The sequence below is a fragment of the Budorcas taxicolor genome, chromosome 21 (assembly GCF_023091745.1).
Source record: "Budorcas taxicolor isolate Tak-1 chromosome 21, Takin1.1, whole genome shotgun sequence".
Lineage (NCBI taxonomy): Eukaryota > Metazoa > Chordata > Mammalia > Artiodactyla > Bovidae > Budorcas > Budorcas taxicolor.
The window spans coordinates 61,169,063-61,189,411 of record NC_068930.1 but is presented as its reverse complement, the minus strand read 5'-3'; the positions used below and the strand labels follow the sequence as shown (position 1 = coordinate 61,189,411).

Sequence of the window (20,349 nt, the reverse complement as noted above, 5' to 3'; positions counted from 1 at the left end):
CCAGGGCAGTCTGCTCATCTCAGAGCCAAGGCTTCTGGTCTCTGATGGGACGTGCCCTTTCAGCTCTGGGTCTCTATCCTTTCTGGGGATGAACAGAAAAATTAGCCCTTCTTCGGCTCCAGGAAAAACTTATCCTGGTGAGCCTCACTTCTGTGCTTCAGCCCTTGGGGACACCAGGCCTGATCAGAACCCTCTGGTTCCTAAGCTGCAATGTCCTCGGGTTTCATTTAAATACACTTCTCAAAAGAGGTCAAGCTTGCCCGGATAGAAGGGCTTGTTGATTCCAGAAAGGAATATGGTTCTCCCTAGAGGAGCAGCTTGTCTTCCCCATAGTCGTTTCTAGGGTTCAGGGACACTCCATCCCCAGGTGAGGGAAACCTGGGGGTCCCTGGGGCAGTGGATCCCAGGGGCACCTGCCTCAACCCACCTGTAGTGAGGCTGCAAACCAACCCTCCTTTTGGTGGTAAGCCTCCCAGATGGAGTGCATGCATCTCACTTGCCCTTGAACTTGACCTCAAAGTCAGCCAGCAACTGCTTGTTGCACCAACAACTGAGACGCTCATGAGGTACAGCCAAGGGGCAGTGGAGAGCTGTGCTGGGAGTCAGAAAGCTCTCGGTGTACTTCCCAGTTGGGCTCCTAGCTGCCTGGAACATCTTGGACAAGTTTCCTGGCCGTGCTAAGACTTGATTTTCTATCTTTAAAATGGGAATGCAAGGATAACACAATAAGCGCCAAGAGAGTGCAATGAGAGTGTCACCTCTGCCGTTTTAGCCCTCGGGAGGGGTGTCGTTTGGACTGTATGAGTTACCAGATGCTCACCCATCCCATGGACTTCCCAGGTGGCTCAGCAGTAAAGCATGCACCTGCCAGCTAAGGAGATGTGGGTTCGAGCTCTGGGTTGGGAAGATCCCCTGGAGAAGAAAACAGCAACCCACTCCAGTATACTTGCCTGGGAAATCCCACGGACAGAGGAGCCTGGAGGGCGACAGGCCATGGCGTTGCAAATAGACATGACTGGGCATACACACACACACACCTGTCCCACACCCAAGCTTCTGGAAGAGTAAGAGCCCAGCAAGTATAACGTCTGGGGCCCAAGCTTAGTGTTTATTCCCAACATCAACTGCAAACTGGCCCCGAAGCTTATAAACTGGGTCAACCAGACCTGGGAGAACCCGGATAGAGTGACGGGGCACCCAGGAGCGGAGGCTGGAGCCTAACTGCCCAGCCCTCTGTGGATCCTTAGGCCCTAGACATGTCACTCAACTCCTCGTGTCTGTTTTCTCTGCCATAAAGTGGGCATCACGATATTACAACCTGCTGTACTGGGGTGTCTGGAGATCTGATGAGTCAAGGCAGGCGAAGAGGGTAGAGCATGGTCATCGCTCGTTAAACCCAAGGGCCTGGACTCCTCCGACTTCCTGGCCTTTGACCATGAGCCGCCTTGCGGCAGCTCTTTCTCTATTGTGCAGCGGCCCCCGGGGGGTGGACAGTGACGGGCCTGAGAACCAAGGGGCATCTCCTCGGATCCCAGGTCTGCCTCTAGTTTCATCTATGTTTTGGTCCTGCCCGCTCCACCAACCTTTCTTCCATTTGACCAGCACTGCTGAAAATGTACCAGTGGGCTCAGCCTTATGTAGCGCAGGTTCTTGGGTATGGTTTAGACTTAAAAAAAAAATTTACTTATGTATTTTGGGCTGTGCTGCATCTTTGTTGCCATGCGTGGGTTTTCTCTAGTTTCGGTGCGGGGCTCCTCATTGCAGTGGCTTCTCTTGTGGAGCATGGGCTCAGTAGTTGTGCTTCCATGGGCTTAGCTGCCTCCCAGCACGTGGAATCTTCCGGGACCAGGGATTGAACCCGCGTCTGCTGCATTGGCAGGTGGATTCTCAACCACCAGAACAGCAGGGAAGTCTGAGTTTTCTTTTTTTAAAAGTTGACATATAGTTGATTTACAATATTATATTAGTTTCAGGTGCACAATATCATGATTCAAAATTTTTATAGACAGTAATACTCCATTAATGTTGTTATAAAATATTGACTATATTCCCTGAGTGGCTTAGTCTTGATAAGGACTCATTAACTGCTTTGTTCATAATGTGATCTGGCCTCTGCCTAGGATGGGGACCTGCAGGGGTGGCCGGCCTGGCTTCCTGGTGGCTACAGCTTGGGAAGCATGGGCTTCCAGAGAAGGGCCAGCATGGTGAGGCCTTGTCAGAGGTCAGTGCTGGCTCAGTGAAGCCCATCGCATGGACAGGGCCCCGGAAGTGTGAGCTCTTCTTACTATTACATGGAAGGGCTGGGATCAGAAACCCTCTTGTGTTTTACTCCCCCGACCCCAAATCCCTCAAAAGGTCAGAAGGGTAAGGAGCAGGGTGGGTGTGCTAAGTCACGTGGTTGGGTAGGGAGCAGGCCAAGGGGGTGGGGAGCACCTTCAGTTAATGATCACGGTCATGCTGAGACGGAGCCTGGTGTTTGCTCTGGCTTCTCGCAGGTCACGCTCTGATGCCAGGTCAGCCTGTGTGGGCCCTGACCGGCCCCCGCTCCCTCAGACCCAGAAAGGCTCTGCCTGAGACCCCCTGACAGCTGTTAAAGTGGCCACTCTGAAAAGTGGGAGTGTCTCCCTGCTAAGGCAGCTCGGCACCTGGGGCAGGGGAGCGGGTGGTCCCGTGGGAGCTGGGACTCAGGATCCAGCTTGGGCTCAGCCTGAGAGGCCCCCCGGGACCCCTGGTCCTACTACAGCCTGGCCTCCTGCTCTCACCCCAGAGGGGACTTACCCAGGCCCAGGTTGGAGATGATCTCGAGGTCTGTGGAGCTGCGGGCTTCGAGGATGGCCCGGGGCAGCCTCAGCGTGAAGGGCAATAAATCTCTGCGGAGACACCAGGTGTCGGAGGTCAAGTCTGGGGCGGGCTCCATGTGTCCAGTCTCAGCCCCGCCACCTCCCAATCCACAGCCCATGGAGGAAGAACCCGGCAACCCCGCTGGCTGCTGCAGTCGCCGCACAGACTGGAAACTTCCCTGGAGCCAAAGGGTGAAGTCCTGAGGCTGAGGGAGCAACCAGTCGGATCCCAGTCCTGTGTCTCCATTGGACCCAGAGACGTTGAGACCGTCCTTGGGCATGGTGAGGGGTGGTGCGTGCAGGGGAAGCCCACGCAGCTTCCTCTAAAGGAGCTATTCTGGGGAGGGCAAGGGACCCACCCACTCCGGCCCTCCGAGCCTTGCCATTCCACACTAGGGTGTGCAGCAGGCGCACAGCCAGACCCTACCTCCTGCTTCCCCCCGAAACCGTGAGCACACAGCCTCGGGTGAGCACACAAGTGCCCCCAACAACACAGTCCGCCAGCTCTATCTGCTGCCTTTGGTCTGAATGGCAGCTCATCCAGGGACCACTCCAGAGACACCCCAGAAAAGGCCTATACACCCTCCCCGCCTTTATTGTACAGATGGGGAAACAGGTCAGAGAGGGCCTTTATGATCCCCTCTGGGATGTTATCTAAAACCATCCTCAAATTCTCTGGACAACAAAGGGATGTCCTACAAGTTAATTCTGACACTAACTGCCTGGAATTAGCACTAACTACTAGTGCTTAATACAGGCTAAAGACTCAGTCCCACCATTTCAGATGCCAGTCCCAGGTCACCTGTACTTCTGAGCGACAGGCTGTAAGTCAGGGGTTCTCATGACCCCTTCCTCAGGCTTGACGGTTTGCTGGGAACAGCTCATGGGGCTCAGGGCAACACTTACATTTCCTGGCTCATTGTAAAGGATGCAGCCCAGGAGCAGCCAGATGGAAGAGGCACACAGGCAAGGTCAGGGCAAGGGGCTCCACTCCATGCCTCTCTGGACACAGCACCTCCCAGCACCTCAAAGTGTCCATCAGCTGGGAGGTGGGCGGGTGGAGCTGGAAGTTCCCCGCCTTGATCACTGGTCTTCCTGGTGACCAGTCCCATTTGGGGCCTCTCCTGTTTATGGGTTTGCATAAACACAGGCGTGACAGAAAGGGGTTCATTATGAATAACAAGAGACGCCCCCGTCAACTCAGGAAATTCCAAGAATTTAAGAGTTCTGTGTCCAGAACCTAGACTAAGGCCAGATACATTTTCTTCTTCTCCTATTACCTCCTAGTGGGTTGTGGGCCATGGATTAAAAGTACCAGGCACCATGTATATTATTAATATCGTATTAGCTCACACAGGCTAGTTTCTCTTTCCCATAGGGTTTGGCACTCACCCCTACCCAGTCCAGGTCCTTTAAATTTTGGGGCAACTTGGGGAGCGCTTCCAGAATGGAAGGCTATGAGACCATGTCTATACCCCCTCCATGCCTCGTGGCTCCATCTCTTCACACATCCTGGGTGACTTCTGTGGTTTTGAAAGTCAACCACTTTCAAAAGGAAAGTAGAGGGAAAAGCATGAATTCCTTTCCATTAAAAGAATTTCTTTAAGTGAGAGGAAGAAAGAAAAAACCAGCATGAATTCTGGAATCGAGGGCGCTGGTAAACCCCTAGCTCTGCCATTCCTGGTGGGTGTCATTCCATCTCCTGGTCAGACAGGGGACATGATGCTCGCCTATGGGGTTACTATAGCAACCATGCAGCACAGCAGGGGAGCACCTAGTGGGAACTTGTTTCTTCCCCTCCTGCTGGGAGCTCCGGTCAAGGGTGCTTCGGGGCCTCTGAGGCTCCTTTCCTCTGTCCCCCTGTTCCCCTAACCAGGACTCAGAAGGCAAGACTGTGGCTCCTGGTCCAGGTGGCTGTGAAGGCAGATCCAGACACGGTGATAACAGCTGCCTTCAGAGAAGAGGCCCAGTCCACCTCCCCCAGCTGCCCAGAGGAGGGTGACAGCCTTGTCACAACACTGGGTGCCTGGCCACCTCCTAGAGAGGGCGGGAGGGCCAAGGGGCTCCCCACTTCTTTTCGGTTAATGGCACCCATTTCGCAAGGCTACTGACTCCTGACCCCAGGCTGTACTGAGGATCAGAACTCGCCATCCTTGAAAAGGGGCTTGGCAGAGCATCTGGTATGTAGAATGTGCTCCAGGAACCATCACACCTGCTCATGCGCCTGTGCCCATGATAAGAGCCTCGACAGTTCCCCAGGCTCCCCCGGCCTCCCCACTCCTCCCTGCAGTGACCGCCCCTACCCCGCCTGGTTCCCCATCCCCTGCCTGGGGCCTGGGTGGCTGCAGAGCCCAGCTGGTGTCCACACTCCCCTTGCTTCAACCCCTCACCCCACCCCCTGCAGCCACATGGTTCTGCTCAAATGCAATCCGTCTGTGAGCTGCAGCAACTCCCAGCACCAGGGAAGGAAGTCCTGCATGCAGCTCCTGGGCTCGGCTTTTCAGGCCTTCCAGGCACCTTATCCCCCACCCACATGTCCCGCTCTCCCCAGGAAGCCATTGCCAAGCAACCTGCAGCTGGCCCCGCTGCCAGGCCTCTGCCCACGCTGTGTCCTCTACCTGAATTGTCTTCCTGCCCCTCTTTGCCTGGCTGCCAGTGTCACCTCTCTCACCAAGAGGGCCTAGACTCCCCGCACGTGGAAGGGGAAGCTGCTGCTGGAGGAAAAGCAGACCGGCGTCCTCTGGACCATGGGCCTGGCCCTGAATGCTGGGCAGAGGCAGCTGGGCTCGGCAGTCAGACAACCTGGGGTTTAGACCTGGCTCAGGACTGAGCTGGGTGACCCGAGGCTGGCCAGCTCCAGCTGCAGCGTCTTCGTTTATAACAGCAAGAAGAACGTGCTTGATGCCTCCTGGAGGATTCATTCCAGACCAGGGGCTCTGCTAAGCTCCTTGCAAAGGTCTGATCCTTGGCACAGCATGGGACAGGGGTCACGAGCCTCATGAAGTGGGTCTGCAGTGGTAACACCCCCTGCCCCACCCTGCAGCACCATTCAGGTTAGCGAGAGCTCTGTGGGCAGCACCCAGTGTAAGCCCGACTCAACAGACGCCTGGTCCACGGAGCTGACTGGAGCAGTCACTGCTGCCACCCCCTCCAGACACTTCAGTGTTTTTTACCAGCTCCACACCCATCGTCCAGCCTCTGTGGGGTTTGCTCCTGAGGGCCGGCACCCATGACCCCCAGAGGCTTGTCCTGGCATACTGGAGCCTCAGTGCCTGCCCCAATGGCCCTACAGAGAGCCACACGTGCCTGGGTGTGCTGGCCTGGGGGCACAGAAGTCCAGCCCCACGGCTTACGGTGGAACCCAAGGTCTGCTTTGTGCTCCGGAGCTGCTGGAGAGAGGGATCCCACTGAGGCCAGGCACCCGGCGCTGGACCCTGGCGGGACTTCTCTCGTGTCCCTGTCCTGCACCCCACTCCCCTGCTGCTTCCCCCTTCAGGAGAGGTCCTTGAGTGCCCCCTGCACATGGATTCTCCTCTCCAAGTATGCCCCCGGGAGGCCCTCGGCTAAGCTGTTAGTATCCTTTTCTTAGGAGCAGTTCCCAAACCTCGGTTTGCAGACAGGCTTATTATAAATGCAGATTGTGTGTGTGTGTTATAAATGCAGATTCCTGTGCCCCACTCCCGACCTGCTAGTCAGAATCCCCAGGGTGGGCCCTGGAAGCGTTGACCAGCTCCCTGGGTGACTATGGGACTCAGACTCTCAAGAACTCTCACACCATCCACCATCCAGCCAGGAGCATAAAGTTCCAGTGAGGTTTGGGGCGGACACCGTGAAGCCGAATCTATGCCCTCCCATCCTGAGGGCAGAGGCTGTGGTGGACCACAGCATGCGCTCCTGAGTGAGCACTGGAGAAGGACTGGCCCTCATGAGCCCATGTGACCGAACCAGGGCTGGTCCACGTCTTGCAGGGACTGTGCTCAGTGGCCAGGCGCCGAGGCCACAGGGGCCCCGAGGGCCCATCGGGGAGCAGGCTCTGTCTCAAGCCAGGACTGGTGTGTATCACCTGGGTGTTTGCCGCTGCTGCTAAGTCGCTTCAGTGTCTGACTCTGTGTGACCCCAGGGACAGCAGCCCGCCAGGCTCCCCTGTCCCTGGGATTCTCCAGGCAAGAACACTGGAGTGGGTTGCCATTTCCTTCTCCAATGCATGAAAGTGAAAAGTGAAAATGAAGTTGCTCAGTCGTGTCCGACTCTTTGTGACCCCATGGACTGCAGCCTTCCAGGCTCCTCCATCCATGGGATTTTCCAGGCAAGAGTACTGGAGTGGGGTGCCATTGCCTGGGTGTTTAGCAGATCTCAAAACGCCCCCCTTGTGCAAGGCCCTGCCGGCGACACAAAGGCACCTAAAATGTGCATCTCTGGCTCACCTCCCGTGACCTCCCGGCACTTGGTTCTGAAGATGGCTGCTCGTTCAGACCTCACAGAGGAACACAGCTCTAGCACTCTGGGGTTCCGTCTTGGCTCCCCTTGACACGTGAGGTGACTGGGGCCGGGAAAAGTCGGGGGACTTGCCCAAGGTCACACAGCCAGGAACGGGCTCTCCACTCCTAGTTGACGGCCCTTCCTTGGCAACATTTCACTCCCGAGAGGTGGCCTTGGAGCTGATGCCCCCTCCTCTCAAACACAGGAGTTCCAGGCTCCGAGCCTTGTGACCTCCCAGTGGGTTCCCTGAGTGTCTGAGGGCAGGTGAAAAGCATCTGCTTTTCTGGAACGTGGAGAAACAGCAGCCAGAGGAGGAGCGAGTGGGAGGTGACAGTGATGTTTGGTGACCACAGCTCCGGGTCTTGCTTCACACAGATGACGTCACCACCCGAGCACACCCTCCCATGGCCCAACCCACGGAATTAGAACCAGAGCACCTCCTGGGTGTCGGTAGTATGCTGTCCCTTTATCTCATTTCTTTCTCCAGCCTCTGCAGCATGGGTGGTGTTCTCATTTTACAGAAGAGAAAGTTGAGAGAGAAAGATTAGCTCAAATTCTGAGCTCTGCAATTATGTCACCATTCATTCATTCACTCACTGGAAGATCTAGCATGGGCCAAACTCTAGGCTGTCATCTTCCATTAAGGTAGAACTTCTCAGAACAGGAAAAGGCCTGACTCTGAGAACCTGACCTGTCATAATGTACAAAGGGCCAGGGAGCCCTGGTGCTCGGCTTTGTGGGCCTAGAAGGACACGCTAGATCATCAGAATCACTGTAGAATGTACACAGTGGGATGGCTGTCGCAAAGACCACGGACCTTGGCGCTCTGCTTTGAATCTCCACCCTGACATTCACCAGGTGCATGACCCTGAGCAACTTACTTCTCTAGTCTCAGCTTCCTCATCTGTAAAATGGAACTAACAAGAGCACCCCAGTGGTTAAGACTCCACACTTCCTCGGCAGGGGGCACAGGTTGGATCCCTGGTTGGGGATCTAAGATCCCATGTCCTGCATAGAGCAGTCAAAAAAACCCAGGGAGGTGGGGGACTAACAAGAGCACTTAACAGGGTGGAACTGTTAGCAAGATTTAAGAAAATAATGGATACAAACCCCTAGCACCTTATTGTGTACCTGGAGAGCCCCCTACAGGTAAGAGCATTTAGCACCTTATTATCAGCATCTTGATTCTGCCCACTGGGCCCAGGAGGGTCCTGGTAGGTGGGAGGGCTGTCCTGGTTTGAGTGAAGGCAGCATGAATGGTCTCTTTGAAGCAGGGAGAGGTGAGCCTGGGGCCCTGGGCCCCAAGACATCCTGCCCAGCCCTGGTCAAATCCCTGTAGCGTAAGCCATTGGCTTCTTGGCAGCAAAATGTATTTTTAAATTCCTGTTGACCTGCAACCAGTTCTGAATGAACAGAGCAGTTCTGAGGGTGGTTACAGACACACACTCCACCCAGCAGCTGCTTCAAAATCACACGCTCTCTCCCACGAAGAGTAGCAGCCCTTCCTGTTGCCCCTATAGGAAGTTCCTTCTAGAACTCCTCCAACAGGGCGGGTCGGATCAGCACAGGACCCACCCCAAGCTGTCCCGAAAGCTGGAAGACAAGATGGTGATGGGCAGTGAGGCAAGGGGGAAGGTGAATGTGAGGGGGGGACCTTTAAAAAAAGAAAGCAGGAGAGCGGGCACCCCTCCTTTCATGGGTATGAGGGCGAGGCCAGGGGACTGCCCCCTCTCTCTGCATCCTGTGGGCTGCACCCTTCCCTCAGGGGCTCCCCTGTGACACCCCGCCCCCACCCAAGATGCATGAACATCTGTTGCCATGAGATGCCCTCCCGTGGGGCCAGGAATACTCACCTACTGACACAGTAGAATGCGATCAGTCTGAAGATGTCCTCAAACACAAGAACCGAGCCTTCCAGGTACAGTACTGAGGGGAGAGAACAGAGGCGTGGATGAGTGTCCCTGTCACAGGAGAGGGGGTGTCCCTAGGGAGGGCGGGTCTGCCCTGTGCTCACTTGTGGGTCACAGCACCTGCTGCAGGGCCCAGCCTGCTGCGGTCACAAACACATCAGCAGCCCATTGGACCGCAGGGAGGTGAGAGGTGCATTTCTGTGGTGCTAATCCTGAGATTTTAGTGAAAGTCGCTCAGTTGTGTCCGACTCTTTGCGACCCCATGGACTGTAGTCCATGGAGTTCTCCAGGCCAGAATACTAGAGTGGGTAGCCTTTCTCTTCTCCAGGGGATCTTCCCAATCCAGGGATCAGGCCCAGGTCTCCCACATTGCAGGCAGATTCCTTACTACCTAAGCCACCAGGAAAGCCCAAGATTTCAGAGGCCTCTTTATTACAGCAACTGGTGTTAACTAATAACACACGCGCCATTTTGAGCGAAATAACACTGAAGATTCTAGACTGTGAAAGCAGAACTTGAAAACGTCCCGAATTAAACATTCAGGGTCATCTTGACTTGACAGTTCTGAGGACTGTGGGAGCCAGCAGAGGATGGTTTGTCCCTGCTCTGCTTTAGCTTCCAGGAGATTCCTTGGTCCAGTGCGGCCACTGGCCTTTCACCCAAGAATCTCTGGGCCTGTTAGAACTTCACTTGATTTGGCTGTAACCCAAGAGGGAGGGTGACACCCATATTTTCCAGCTCTAACAAGGAAGAAGGATCAACGGAGAGAGAGCCCATCCCGGGGGGATGTGGCTCCCTGGAGTGGCAGGGTGCCAGGATGTGGCAGTCAGGGCCCGAAGCCGGGGTGGACTGCCCAGAGGAGAGCATGGTACCACATCATGCCCTGCAGAGATGCTGAGCTGCTCACCAGGGGTCTTGGCAGCTGCCCACCCCCACACCGCCTGACTCTCATCCCAGGGCTCCATGTGCCCGACAACTGATGCTCTCTGCACATGGGACCCACAGTGAACTTTCTCGGCCTTAGAGGGCCAAGAAACATGCGTGCCTCACACTTCATTTCCAACTTCCTGAGGTTCTTCTGAGCACCCGTGGGGTGGAGGTATAAGGCCGGAGCCAGGTCTTAGGTCTGGCTCCAACCCTGGGGTGGACAGTATGACTATGGGTTTGTCCCTTCCCCTCTCAGTACCCCAGTTCCTCTATGTGCAAAGGGAAGAGCCCTTCTAACCATAAGCATTCTTGTATCTAGCTGACTGCAGCCTGCTTCCAAAGCCTAGGACAGCATTCTGCTGCACTGGTGATCTACGATACGCAAAACAACATGTTTTGTTCTAATAGCTTTAATACTTCCCTTCTTTGTACATGCTACTGCACAGTTCTAAACAGTTAACATGATTTTTTTAAAAGATCGTGCTTAGTCACTCAGTCCTGTGCAACTCTTTGTGACCCCATGGACTGTAGCCCGCCAGGCTCCTCTGACCATGGGGATTCTCCAGGCAAGAATACTGGACTGGGCTGCCATGCCCTCCTCCAGAGGATCTTCGCGACTCAGGGATCGAACCCAGATCTCCCTGGGTTTGCACTGCAGGCGGGTTCTTTACTGCCGGAGCCACCAGGGAATTACATTCATCATTTATTTATAGCAAAGAGATCATGGTTTCTCATTAGGATAGACATAAAAATTTTACAAGGGAGTTTAAAGAAAAACATTAAGTAGGTTATAGTTCTTGGAGGTACTGGCAAGATGCCCATAAATAACAAATCAGAGAAACATCAGGGCATGGAATTACCACTCTCTGTGAGTTAATGGACATGAGGCGGTCCACAGCGCCACCTAGTGGCACATCAGTGCATCACAGACCTTAGCAGCACCAACTGGCCAAGAGAAAGTGAAAGTGAAGTTGCTCAGTTGTGTCCGACTCTTTGCGACCCCATGGACTGCAGCCCACCAGGAATTTTCCAAGCAAGAGTACTGGAGTGGGTTGCCATTTATAGGCTGGGGTCAAAAGAACTGTGGTAGCTGGGAGAGGTAGAGAGGACGCTCCATCTGTAAACCTTTCTTATGAATCCTTCAAGAGGAATTAGTGGTGATGTATGCAAAAAGCTGAGCCTCTTTATACCAGGCCTGCTCAACAATGAGCAGTTTTCCTTCACCCTTGAGACATGGTCTGACCTTTGCAGACAGAGATGAAACCTTTAAGATAGGCAGTCCCTTCCTCTCCTGTGCCCCTGGGACTTTCTATAAAGCCCACAGTTCCTTTAGACTCCCTGGAGAAGGTGATGGCACCCCACTCCAGTACTCTTGCCTGGAAAATCCCATGGACAGAGGAGCCTGGTAGGCTACAGTCCATGGGATCGCCAAGAGTTGAACAGGACTGAGCGACTTCACTTCCTTTAGACTTAGTTTACCCCCATTCTGGTCCCTTCCTCAGGAGCAAGGACCAGGGCTCATCCATTTTTGTGGCTAGGGCCATGCACAGTTCTAGATATAGTGGCCCAGTCCCCTTTTTACAGTGAAAACAGTAGATCTGTCAAGGCACAAGGGAGGGTCAAGGTCATGTTTGTTTCTTTGTAACCAGGCCTCTTCTGCCCCACCCCCAGCCCCCAGTTCATACTTCCCCATCTTGCTTGTGGGAATAGCACAGCAAGGCCACACCCAGGGGAGCTCCTGCCCTGCCAGGGTCAGGGCTTTGCCCACACTTGAGCTCTCCTCAGGGCCTAGCACATTGTGCGGCATGCAGTTTGGGAGATAATAAATGTCTGCTAAAAGTCCGGGGATCCCCTGCTCGTCTAGTGGTTAAGAATCCGCCTGCTAATGCAGGGGACATGGGTTTGATCTCTGGTCCAGGAGCATCCCATGAGGCAGCTAAGCCCATGCCCCACAGCTACTGAAGCCCACACGCTCTAGAGCCAGAGCTCTCAGACAAGAGAAGCTGCGCAACGAGAAGCCTGTGCCCCACGACTAGAGAGTAGCCCCCTGCCGGGGGCCAGCATGAGGAACTCCGCCCATGGCAAAGGTCGTGAGGAAGGAGGCTTGGCATACGCAAAGGCGTGATCGAGCCTCAGGAAACCCCCTGTTCCCGAGCATCCAACCCCAAAACCAGAGTCTGTTTCATGCTCTCACCTACACCTCTGACTTTACGGGGGGCTCTCCCCCATAACCATTTCTCTCCGAGAAGGAGTTAACTTGCAGCTCCAGTTAATAAAAATTCCTGGGTGTGACAAGAGTGTTTCAACTTAGAAATTCCTCTGGAGGTCCTCTAGCCTCCCTGATCAGGTTCGTCGGGCCACATGTGATTGTTTACAGCCTCCCAACCTTGAGAGGCATGAGATGCTTTAAAACTTTCTAAATACAGACTCTTTTGAGAAGTTAGAAAATTATTAGTATAGTATAGTGGGTTGATTAGAAATTATATTGGTGAAGGGTTTTTTCATTTGTCCTGCCAATAATTACTGCTAATTCCCTGCCCTGGGTGTGACAAGGGTGTCTCAGGACAAACCTCTCTGCTGACAGACTAGCTTGTGTGACAACCTCTCAACCATAAACAGCACAGAGAGTTTGGAGTATTAGCATAGGGCTTTTCTCACTGTTGAGTCAGAGATTGCTGCCAGGCCTCCATATCCTTAGGCACCTGGGAATATATTAATCAATATGTTTGGAATATAGAAAAGGAAATATAGTAGTTTTTGATGTTGGCAATACTAGACATTTTGAGTTAATGAATTTTCTCTTTTGTTATAGATCACTGTACTTTGTTATAAATCACTGTGTCCTTGCTATGTAAAAATGTAACTTTATCACTATCTTAAGACTAAATAGATCTTAAGGGGAACATTGGTCAAGGGTTTACATTTGTTGAGCCAATATATGCTGCTAAATCCCCATATTCCTTGCCCTTATAATGAATATAACTAGCATATAGGAAAAATAAGTATTAACCTTTAAGATTAATCATGTTAAACCTTAGGCTAAGTAAATTCCTTCCCTAGTTGTAACTCACTACACCCTCACCCTATAGGAATGCAACTTTATTTGAAGGGTGGCGCCTGATTTAAGAAAAAAATCACCCCTGGAAAAATAAGTTTTCTGTTTAACTGACTGGTATCAGAAAGGGCCATAAAATGTCAGCAGGTCTCATGGCCAGAAGATGCTGTCAAACCCATAAGACTTTTGTATAATTTTATATGAAGCACCTGATTGTGACAAGGGTCAGGTCTGCTGAGCCTTGCGTGACTCTGTATTCATCCCTATGTATAACAAAAAGGTATATAAACAAACCTGAAAAATAAAGAAATCGGATCAGTTTCTGGAAAGACTGATTCCCCCATGTCGTTTCTTTCTTGCTCCCTGTTTTTCTGGCTGAATTCCCATCTGGAGCATGGATGCTATTCCACGTAAACCAAGTTATTCAGCCTCTTTTTCTCCACTAATTTTCCTACTACACTATCCGTTTCTAATCTCTCTCTATATCTGTAATTAAGATTTTTCCTAGGACGCCGATTCTGTCCCCACCTTCGAATCACCCTGGATCCACCGGGGCTGGACCCTGGCAGCCCCCCACTCGCCGCAAAGAAAGCCCATGTGCAGCAACGAAGACTCATCGCAACCAAAAACGAATAAAAGTACAGTTCAAAACATGTAAGTCTGTCTGGCAGAGGGACCCCAGAGGAGCAGAGGCCTCGGCAGGGTGAGGGGGGGCATGGTGCCTTGGCTGGGGTCTCAGGCCTCCCACCACGTGGCTCATGCCCTCCCTCCAGGGGCCCAAAGGGACACCTGGGACATGAGGGAGCCCCGACAGGCAGCCTCACACTGTTCTGGAGCAGAGATGAATGCAAATCAGTAGGAGTTAGACAAGCCTTTGTTCCAGAGGGTGGGGGAGGCGCTCAACCTCCAGGACAGCCCTGTGTCCTGCGCTGGCCGGTGCGTGTGTGCAGCACCCCGGCCCAATGGCCTGAGTGTGAACATATCTCCATCACGATTGCTTATCCTCCCTGAGCCTGTTTCTTCAGCTGCATGCACGCCTGCATGCTCAGTCGCTTCATTCGTGTCTGACTCTTTGTGACTCCATGGACTGTGTAGCCCAACAGGCTCTTCTGTCCATGGGATCTCCCAGGTAAAAATACTGGAGTGGGTTGCCAGTTCCTTCTCCAAGACATCATTTGAACCCAGGGATCAAACCTGCGCCTGTTATGTCTCTTTCATGGACAGGCATGTTCTTTACCACTAGCACCACCTGGGAAGCCCCTTCAGCTGTATAACAGAGTTAATAAAGTACCTGTCTGTTGTGGGTTGAACTGTGTCTCCCAGAAAGACACACTGTGATCCTAACCCCTGGTACCTGCAAGTGTGACTTTATTTGGAAACAGGGTCTTGGCGGATGGAATCAAGTTCACATGAGGTCTGACCAGATTGGGGTGGGCCCTAAACCCAATGATGGGTGTTCTTGCAAGAAAACATGTAAAGACCTGGGACACAGACACAGAGAGGAGAAGCCATGTGCAATGGAGGCAGATGCAGCCACAAGCCAAGGGTCGCCGGCTGTCACCAGCAGCCAGGAGAGAGGCCTGAACAGATTCTCCCTGGTCTCCAGGAGGAGCCAACCCTGCCACACCTCGACTTGGGATTGCTGGCCTCCAGGCCTTTGCTCCTGCTCTCTCCCCAGGCAAGGAGGACCCAGCTTCGCCCTTCCTTGCTAATCGTCCTCATTTGTCTTTTGCCTTGAAGGCAAGGACTGTATCTTAAACTTCTCTGTATAGCATGCTTGGCAAAAGGGTATTCTATCAAGATACAGCTTCCCAGAAGGTGCAGAGGCACAGAATTCGCCAACACAGGAGACGTAAGAGATGCAGATTTGATCCCTGGGTCGGGAAGGTTCCCTGGAGAAAGAAATGGCAACCCACTCCAGTATTCCTGCGTCGAAAATTCCAAGGACAGAGGAGCCTGGCATGCAGTCCACAGGATCACAAAAAGTCAGACATGACTGAGTGAGCACACACAAACTATAAAAAACATACAATTTAGCATTTTAATACTTTTTAAGAACACTCAGTGGCCTAAGTACATTCACATTTTACAACACGAGGCTTCTTTTTTGATGTGCTGAAAATGTTCTCAGATTGACACTGGTAAGGGCTGGACAACTGAATATACCAAGTCGCTGAATCGTACACTTTAAATGGGTGAATTGTACGATACTGAATACATAAAGTAAATACATCTCAATAAAGCCATGATTAAAAAAAAAAAGAAAACGCACACACACACAGTGGACTGAATTTCACTTCCTGTATTATGTTTTTCTGGCACTTTTATAATGAGCATATGTGATGTTTGTAAGCAGAGAAACTATGAAGATTCTCTAAATTTTTCTTGAATGCTCTAAATTTCTCTGTAAATATTTCTCAGGGGCTGACTGGTCTCCAGAGTCCTCTTGGCTCATGTTACTTTGGTTCCCCTCTGAGCCCCTCGAGGGCTGACAGGCTTCCCGGGTCACCCACTAGGTGCTCCCAATAACGATGCCGGCTCCCTCTGCTCCCCTCTGAAAATGTGAGCAGCGGTGACTCCTCCACTGTGCACAGCCTCCAGCCTCCTCAGTGGAAAGGGCAGTGGGAAAGACCAGCCCCCGTCTAAACCATCTCTCTTTCAAAGAGTGAGGAGAAAAAACAGCACCAGCTAGTCCCATCTGCTGTGTCCCCAGCTGACAACAGGTGACAACAATGGGACTTGCCCCTGCCTAGAGAAAAAGAAACCTTTCACCTCATGACTCACCATCAAGGCTGAGTCAAGACAAGGTGGAGATTCCGGCTCCACGCACACCAGCCTGGCTTCTGGCCTTTACAATCTCAACATCAAAACGAGTAATCCACAAAGAACCAAAAGCTGTTGGAAGATTCGTGTTTTAGGAAATTCCATTTTATCACTCAGTAATACAAATGAACTGCCAAGGCAGGAACGGTGTATGTATCTTTTGTTCTCCGTGGTACCCTCAGCACCAGGCATGGTGCTTAGCACGTTGCTGGCTCTCCAATATTTATGTAACTATTTCTTTAGCAAATGTTTTCTTTGGAAATACAGGGCCACAGGAAGTTGCAGAGATAAACAGAGAGGCCCTCTTCACTTTTCATCCAGTTTCCCTCAACGGCAATATCAGGGTGCTTAATTAGGGGACAGTATCTGAACCAGGAAACCAACCTTTGTGTGATCCACAGAGCTCATTCAGATCTTACCAGGCTTATACTGGCTCTCATGCATATGAATGTGCGTTTGTAGAGAACTATGCAATTTTATCCCATGCATAAATCCCAGCTGCCTGTAATCACTATCTCTATCAAGGTATTTCATATCATATCCACTCCAACCCTTGGCAACCACAATCTGTTTTCTCTCTCTGTGATTACATGATTGAATGTCATATAAATGGAGTCATACAGGACATATTCTTTGGGACTGGCTTTTCCCGTTCTGCTTCATTTCCTCAAGGGTCATCCAAGTTATTGAGTGAATCAATACCCCGTTCCTTTTGAGTGCTGAGTAGTAACCAATGGTCTGGGTGTACCTAGGTCATTCACCCACTGAAGGACATCTCGGAGTTTCTGGTTTTTAGTGATTATGAACAAAGCTGCTGTGGACCTTTTAGGTCCATGTTTCTGCATGAAAATATACTTTTCTTTCTCTGGGATAATATGCCCCAAAGTGCATTTGCTGGGTCACATGGTAAGGCCATCCTTTGTTTTTCAATGGAAGGGCTGAACTGCTCTCCAGAGTGGCTGTACCATTTTACATTTCTACCAGCTACGTAGCAGCGATGCAGCTTCTTCCCCCATCCTTGCCAGCTGGGTGTGGTCACTATTTTTCATCTTGGCCATTCCGCTAGGTATAGAGTGTTATTTCATTGTGGCTTTAATTTGCATTTCAAAAAGAGGTTGAATGCCCTTTCCTGTGTACATCCACTTTGCTCAAGTGTCTATTCATGTCTTTTCCTGTTTTCTAATTGGACAGTTTTTCAAATGTTGGATTTTTAAAAAAATCGTTTTATTAAGATATCATTCACACACCACACAACTCACCAATTTAAAGTGCACGATAGTATATTCACAGATTTGTGCAAACATCACCACAATCAATTTTAGAACATTTTCATTATCCCCCCAAAGAAATGCAATACCCATCAGCAGTCACTTTCCATTCCTCCGTCTCCCTAGCTTCTGGAAACCACTAATCTACTTCCTGTCCCTATGGATTTGCCTATTTTGGACTTTTTGTATAAATGGAGTCATACAATATGTGGTCCTGTGGGTCTGGCTTCTTTCATTTAGCATCATGATTTCAATGTTTGTCCATGTAGCAGGAGTCAGCATCAGCACTTCACTACTCTTTTTCTTTTTTTAAAGTTAGCTTTTACTGGAGTATAGTTGGTTTCCAGGTGGCGCTAGTGGTAAAGAATCCACCTGCCATCTCAGGAGATGGAAGAGACTGGGGTTCAATCCTTGGGTTGGGGAAGATCCCCTGGAGTAGGAAACGGCAACCCACTCCAGTATTCTTGCCTGGAAAATTCCATCGGCAGAAACATCTGGCAGGCTACAGTTCATGCGGCCACAAAGAGCTGGGACGCGACTCAGCGACTGGGCACCTATAGTGATTTACATTGTTGTGTTAGTTTCTGCTGTACATAAATACTTAAATCCACTCTTTTCCGGATTCTTTCCCATGTAGGTCATTAGAGAGTACTGAGTGGCACTGCCTGTGCCATCAGTGGCACTTTATTCCTCTTTATGTCTGATTGTATTCTCTTAGATGGATATACCACACTCTGTTTATCCATTCATCACTGACAGATATTTGGGTTGTTTCCACTCCTTGGTTACTACAAATAATATTGCTCTTGGCATTTGTGTACAAATTTTTACGTGGACATATGTTTGCATATCTTGAGTGTATGCCTACAAGTGGAATTGCTAGATCCTACAAATCCTGAAAGATGATGCTGTGAAAGTGCTGCACTCAACATGCCAGCAAATTTAGAAAACTCAGCAGTGGCCACAGGACTGGAAAAGGTCAGTTTTCATTCCAATCCCAAAGAAAGGCAATGCCAAAGAATGCTCAAACTACCACACAATTGCACTCATCTCACGCACTAGTAAAGTAATGCTCAAAATTCTCCAAGCTGGGCTTCAGTAATATGTGAACTGTGAACTTCCAGACGTTCAAGCTGGTTTTAGAAAAGGCAGAGGAACTAGAGATCAAATTGCCAACATTTGCTGGATCATTGAAAAAGCAAGAGAGTTCCAGAAAAACATCTATTTCTGCTTCATTGACTATGCCAAAGCCTTTGACTGTGTGGATCACAATAAACTGTGGAAAATTCTGAAAGAGATGGGACTACCAGACCACCTGACCTGCCTCTTGAGAAACCTATATGCAGCTCAGGAAGCAACAGTTAGAACTGGACATGGAACAACAGACTGGTTCCTAATAGGAAAAGGAGTACATCAAGGCTGTATATTGTCACCCTGCTTATTTAACTTATATGCAGAGTACAGCATGAGAAACGCTGGGCTGGAGGTAGCAAAAGCTGGAATCAAGATTGTTGGGAGAAATATCAATAACCTCAGATATGCAGATGACACCACCCTTATGGCAGAAAGTGAAGAGGAACTAAAAAGCCTCTTGATGAAAGTGAACGAGGAGAGTGAAAAAGTTGGATTAAAGCTCAACACTCAGAAAACTAAGATCATGGCATCTGGTCCCATCACTTCATGGAAAATAGGTGGGGAAACAGTGGCTGACTTTATTTTTTGGGGCTCCAGAATCACTGCAGATGGTGATTGCAGCCATGAAATTAAAAGACACTTACTCCTTGGAAGTAAAGTTATGACCAACCTACATAGCATATTAAAAAGCAGATATATTACTTTGCCAACAAAGGTCCATCTTGTCAAGGCTACGGTTTTTCCTGTGGTCATATATGGATGTGAGGGTTGGACTGCAAAGAAAGCTGAACGCCGAAGAATTGATGCTTTTGAACTGTGGTGTTGGAGAAGACTCTTGAGAGTCCTTTGGGCTGCAAGGAGATCCAACCAGTCCATCCTAAAAGAGATCAGTCCTGGGTGTTCTTTGGAAGGACTGATGCTGAGGCTGAAACTCCAATACTTTGGCCACCTCATGCGAAGAGTTGACTCATTGGAAAAGACTCTGATGCTGGCAGGGATTGGGAGCAGGAGGAAAAGGGGACGACAGAGGATGAGATGGCTGGATGGCATCACTGACTCGATGCAGATGAGTCTGGGTGGACTCCGGGAGCTGGTGATGGACAGGGAGGCCTGGCGTGCTGCGGTCCCGGGGTCACAGAGTCGGATAGGACTGAGCGACTGGACTGACTGCCTGACAGTAACTCTACGGCTTCCCCAGTGGCTCGTGGTAAAGTATCTGGCTGCGATGCAGGAGCCGCAGGAGACGTGGGTTCCATCCCTGGGTCAGGAAGATCCCCTGGAGGAGGAAATGGCAAACCACTCCAGTATTCCTGCCTAGAAAAGTCCATGGACAGAGAAGCCTGGCAGGCAACAGTCCACATATTTGTAAAGAGCCAGACGCACTGACTGACGGAGCACGCACATAGCACGCACAGTCACTCTACATGTTTAAGAAACCGGTGGAATGTTTTTCAAAGCAACTGCACCACTTAACATTTCCACTCGCGATGTTTAAGCTTCTCCACAGGCGTTCATTCCCTGGTGGTCCAGTGGTTAAGAATCCACCTGCCAATGCAGGGGACATAGATTCTATCCCTGGTCCAGGAAGGTTCCACATGGCTCAGGGCAACTAAGCCTGTATGCCACAACTACGGAGCCCCCGAGCTGCAACTAGTAAAGCCCACACGCCCTAGAGTCTGTGCTCTGCAACAAGAGAAGCCATCGCAATGAGAAGCCCACACACTTCAACTAGAGAGCAGCCCCCACTTGTTGCAACCATAGAAGGCCCATGAACAGCAATGAAGACCCAGTGCAGACAAAAATAAACACATAATGTTTGTTTAAATTTATTTAAACAAGGTTTAAAATTAAAATTTATTTAAATTTTAAAAATAAGTTTAAACATTTTTTTAATTTAAAATGTTTTAAAAATA

At 50.8% G+C, this 20,349-nt stretch overlaps 1 protein-coding gene across 1 annotated transcript in view; it reads right to left on the bottom strand.

Moving 5' to 3' along the window:
- The window catches only part of RIN3 (Ras and Rab interactor 3), a 132,316-nt gene that overhangs the window by 30,742 nt on the left and 81,225 nt on the right, over nucleotides 1-20,349 (bottom strand). Inside the window, exons 4-5 of the mRNA XM_052659715.1 lie at nucleotides 9,173-9,245; nucleotides 2,779-2,870 (exon numbers count right to left, since the gene is read on the bottom strand). Of these exons, the coding sequence (XP_052515675.1) occupies nucleotides 2,779-2,870; nucleotides 9,173-9,245 (165 nt within the window). The remainder of the gene's footprint in view (nucleotides 1-2,778; nucleotides 2,871-9,172; nucleotides 9,246-20,349) is intronic.